This window comes from Austrofundulus limnaeus, unplaced genomic scaffold (assembly GCF_001266775.1).
Source record: "Austrofundulus limnaeus strain Quisiro unplaced genomic scaffold, Austrofundulus_limnaeus-1.0 Scaffold9, whole genome shotgun sequence".
In the NCBI taxonomy this organism is placed as follows: Eukaryota; Metazoa; Chordata; class Actinopteri; order Cyprinodontiformes; family Rivulidae; genus Austrofundulus; species Austrofundulus limnaeus.
The window spans coordinates 3,949,737-3,954,633 of NW_013952411.1; the positions used below are offsets into that span (position 1 = coordinate 3,949,737).

The following is a 4,897-nucleotide window of genomic DNA, read 5'->3' on the forward strand; positions in this document are numbered from 1 at the left end:
TGCGTGCGTGCGTGTGTGTGTGTGTGTGTGTGTGTGTGTGTGTGTGTGTGTGCAGTGCTCAGTTTCCTGTGGAGGTGGCGTGCAGCAGCGTCTCATCAAATGTGTCGACACAAAGGCTGAGACCGAGGAGGAAGTGGATCAGACTCGGTGTGACCRCGAACTGAAGCCTAACAACACCCAGAAGTGTCATTTACACGACTGTGAAAACACTCCCTCAGGTTAGTAAATCATGATGTGAACAAGTGGGTTAAAAAACTGTGAAGAAATCTACTGATTCTTTGGGGGGTGGGAACACCTTTAGACTTCTATGTAAATATAAGTTTTCTTGGTGATTTTTGAATTTATTTGAAATTGTTATGTAATGTGCATCTTAGATGGTAAATTACTGAGAAATAAAACATGCATGAGGTTTGTTTTAAATAGCAGGGTACAACCATGAATCAGTGCTTGTTGTGACTGTTGAGGGTGTCTGGAAAACTGTTGAATGTAAATTTTAATCAAGATGCCTGCTTTTTCTAAAACAATACATACAAAAACTGACCTTTTTAGTTTTACGTAAGAAAGAGTCCCCTAGATTAATTATTAAAACTCAAAGATTCATCAACAGCTTTGTGTCACTGGCTGGATTAAGAGGGGAGATAATTAAAGAAAGACTTCCGTACACTTTTATTAAAACTAACTAATGAGTGGTTCACATCTCAGTGCACAGATCTGGGGTAATGAAGTGATATCTCTCTCCAAAACACTTAGAGAGAGGAAAGCAGGAGATAAACTGCTCATGTTCTGACTGGGACACAAATAACAACAAACCAGATGAGAATAACCTGAAAAAGAGAACAGTAGGGTTCTGTGGAGCTATCCCCAGTCAGTAGCTTACCTGCAGTAGAAAAAGAAGTGGCACTGGCAGAAGCGGCCGTTTTTGTGTAGAAAAATAAAAATATATTTTTTATTTTGTTTTAAAACGTCTGGGACAAATAATGGTAACAGTTTCCTGAGAACTGTTGTCATTGAATTCTCCAGGTATGGAGGAAGATGACAAGGGTCTTGATGAAAACAACGAGGAAAAGAAGTAAAACACGATTTAGCATAAATGCTAATATTAAGGAGTGACAGAAACAGAACCTAAGAGATACAGAGGCAACAACGTTAACCCAATTCACATTTGTGTGTGATAGAAGGAAACATGTTCTCAAGTCTGCGCACAATAAAAGCAAAAAATAAAGGTAGAAAAACTCAAATACAGACAACAAAACCTTGTGACAAACAGAGGTAAAATCGTCAACAAGATGACAGGAGAACTTAAAATGTTATTCAAGTCAGTTGTTGAAAATCCCTTTATTTTTTATATCACAGTGGTACACAACAGGGTTTAAAAAATGCAATGTTTTTTTTTTTTTCAATATTGTGCAGCCCTGTTGTAGTTTAGAGCTATTCTAAGCGAGGTTTGTTCTAATGTAGATTTCTGTCATTCTAAATTTAGTCCATTCTCAAAACCTTCATGGCTGTTTGAGTTAACACTATCTTTTAACCCTTTCCAACACTGTCACGTTTGCATCCATATTTATGTAAAAAAAATTATTTACTGTAAGACAAAGTTGAACAGCATTTTAGTAATGATCCATACTTAAGTATGTAATCTGGACCCCAAACCAGGCAGAAAAACTATCTGCTGCAAAAATATTGTAGAAATGTCACTTTACAGAGATTGAATCAAACATTATTTTTTTACCCTGCCTTGTTTTTCTTTTAGATGGTTACATTTAACACATTCCCAACAACAAACTTCTGTCAACTTTTTCTTTAAATATTCAGAAACTTTCAAATAAATAACCACCTAATAACATAGTGGTGGTGTATAGGTTTGTGGAAAAAATTGGTATGACCTACCATGACAAATTTGAGACTGGAGCTGTTTTAAGACAACAGAAAAATGCTTTGGATATGTTCCCAACCTGACTAGCTGTTAACTTAACCCCCTAAAAAAATTTTTAACAAGACTTTGGGCAACATCTTCTGCAGATAAAATATTGATGAACTACTCCAYACAACTCCACTTTGAAAAATCAGAGCTACTTGTTTAAAACTTGAAAAAATAACAATCGTTGACCCTATTTTCATTTCTTTCAATGTTCAAAGTCAAACACTTGTAACAAATGATTATGATTTTATAAACTTAGCATCCTTATTTTGCATAATAATAATGTATTACAGGAATTAATAGGTGCAACATCAAATCAAATCAGTTTAATCTACTTTTTTTTTTTGGACCCCTTGCTTTGGAATGTGTTGGATTTTCTGTCTAAAGAAAGTTTAACCACAAAACACAGAACGAGTTCAGAGTTCGTCATTTGATTGTTTCAGYTTGTTTTTGTAAACCAAAGACAAAGGTCCCGTCTTTAAGTCAAAGTCCTTTAACAATGTTTTAAATTTAAACAATGTCGGCAGAAACAATGATAGACTCGTGTGAGGTGATCGATGAAGGACATCTAAAAATGTCATCTCTCACACTGAGGCCGTCAGACTTTAAAGCATAAAGTTAATATTTTCTGCTGACACGGACTGTACCAGAGATATTTACAGTAGTGCTGAATTGTACCACGCTTGTTCACTTACCTCAACAAATTGAAAATGTCAAACAGATGGTGCTCTAGTCAGGATCAGTCAAGGTTGTTGTATTTAAAGACTTAAACAGAAGCACAGTCCAAAGTGGAGTAAAAAAAACATGATTTAACAGAGGTTATTTCATATTTTTCTGTGCATTTCTTACTGATCATATACTGTAAAAAACAWATATAAATTCTGGTTTGAAAATCCCTTGAAATGAAACGGACCTCACAGCAAATGAAAGTGAAGTCAGACCTTTAGGAGTGCAGGGAACAGATAATGAGAGCAGCATTCCGGCTGTAGGAAGCTGCACGAACTTTACTGCTTTCACCCTTCAAACAGCATTATTGATATGGCTTGGAATTTACCAGGCCTTACTTATAAATGCCCCGTCACAAGACTAGTGGAAAGAACTGCCAACGTTATCCTGAATGAGCTCCTTTGTTACCAGCATACTCAGATGATGAGTTGAACTTCTGCTTTTGAACTGGGGAAAAAAGAGAGGGATGAAGACGATCGCAAACAAAGCAAGTGTTTAGATCATGAGCTGTGTCTGTTACATGWAACACACCCACAGATTCACAACCCTTCTTCCAAACATGGTGGTGTTGGATGATGTCATATTGCATCCAAAACTTTTTCTTTTATGAAGATTCATAATATATTTAAGCACATCTCTAGCTTTGATGTAAACGTGTCCTTGCAGGCTATGAATGCTTCCCATTTGTGCTTTACATCTGGGGTGAATTTTTTCTTTTTTTAAATGTCTGAAAGAACAAGCTATTTGCAACAAGAGCCTGATTACTGCTAATTATGTTAAAAAATATCCCATATTAGTGCATATTAATAAGACAAAATGTAATGACGGCTAATAGGAGACATGTATAATCCTGTAGAGCTCAGACCCAWTTTCACCTCTAAATATACTGACTGCATGTTGTATGGTAAGTCAGTGGTTCCCAGCCTTGTTTCCTCTGAGCCTCTCTTCATGCACCAACAGAAAACTCGCTCCACTGATGATAAACATATGCAAAGATCCACCTCATTTGTTTTCCTCGCTCTAAAACAGATTGACAGCAGGGTCAGTCCATCCCACACAACGTGCATGAGCTGGAGCTCTCTCTTGTCTGTMGTCAGATTTTACCGTGGGGTGGGGGCACAGTGCAGGTGACGCTGCAGAGTGTCACATTATGTTTGGGTGGTAGAGGGCGTCCTTGGTTTTCACCTCTTGTCACATGATTGCTGTTTGTTGCAGCCACAGCTTTTTTTTTGTAACACTAGCTACGTTTACGTGGACATAAGTAATCAGATTAAACGGCCGTTCAGAATAAAAATGCATCATGTAAACAGCCCGTTTGGATTATTCTGGTCCGATTGAGCTCGATCCAAATGAATTTTTAATCTGAATGAGAGAGGTGGGTTATGCCAATCGATAATCAGAATGACGTTCATGTAAACACTTAATCGGATCATCTTATTCTGATTATAGAAAACTGACCTGAGWGCACAGGACTTTTATTCACCTGGTTCTGCTCTTTTGAGGAGGCGGGGCAGCAGCGTTTCCTGCTGCGCCGCACAGAACTTTTCCTCCACGCACTCTTAACAGATGAAAAAGGAGTCAAACAGCAGATGTTGCTTCACAAAAAATAAAAAATAAAACACTTATTGCTTCATCTGCAGCTCAACTGAGTAACGACATCTCTACCTTTATTAAAAGCTGACATGTGTCCGTCCTGAGCGCACAGAAGAGCTTTGTTTACGTTTGTAACACGGAAGTAGAGCTGAAAGTTTACAACACTGTGCATGTCCGGACTTTTATTCTGAATAAAAGTCCTGTGCATGTTAAGCACTTTTCATGATCGGATTGTGTCCATGTAAACAATATATTCGGATTATTTAATCCGAATACATTTCAATCCGATCAAAAAATTGTGTGCAAGTAAACAAAGCTAGTTATAGATCAGTGGAGCCACCACTGCACCTGAAACCAACTATGGGAGAAATGATGTTTGCACCACCTTAAATGAATGAGGGTGGTCTCAAACTGTGAGCAAGCTCAGAGACTAATGGTGCGTTCACACCAAACGCGATTTCAGCGTCAGGAGCAGCAGGTTTACATACAAAGTCTATGGTGGACGCGCTTCAAGCAACGTCGGGAAGTTCTGCGGCGCCTCAAGCGCGATTAGAGCAGCGCGATTTGAACGATTTGGATCGTCCAAATCGTCCAAATCGCTGAAGTTAGAAAATCTGAACTTTTGCAGCTCGACGCGCAGCGTCAACCAATCAGAGAGAC

The 4,897-nt window shown here is 38.2% G+C and overlaps 1 protein-coding gene across 1 annotated transcript in view; it reads left to right on the top strand.

Moving 5' to 3' along the window:
* adamts7 (a disintegrin-like and metallopeptidase (reprolysin type) with thrombospondin type 1 motif, 7) overlaps positions 1-4,897 on the top strand; it is a 142,552-nt gene that overhangs the window by 119,866 nt on the left and 17,789 nt on the right. Inside the window, exon 23 of the mRNA XM_014001567.1 lies at positions 56-218. Within this exon, the coding sequence (XP_013857021.1) occupies positions 56-218 (163 nt within the window). The remainder of the gene's footprint in view (positions 1-55; positions 219-4,897) is intronic.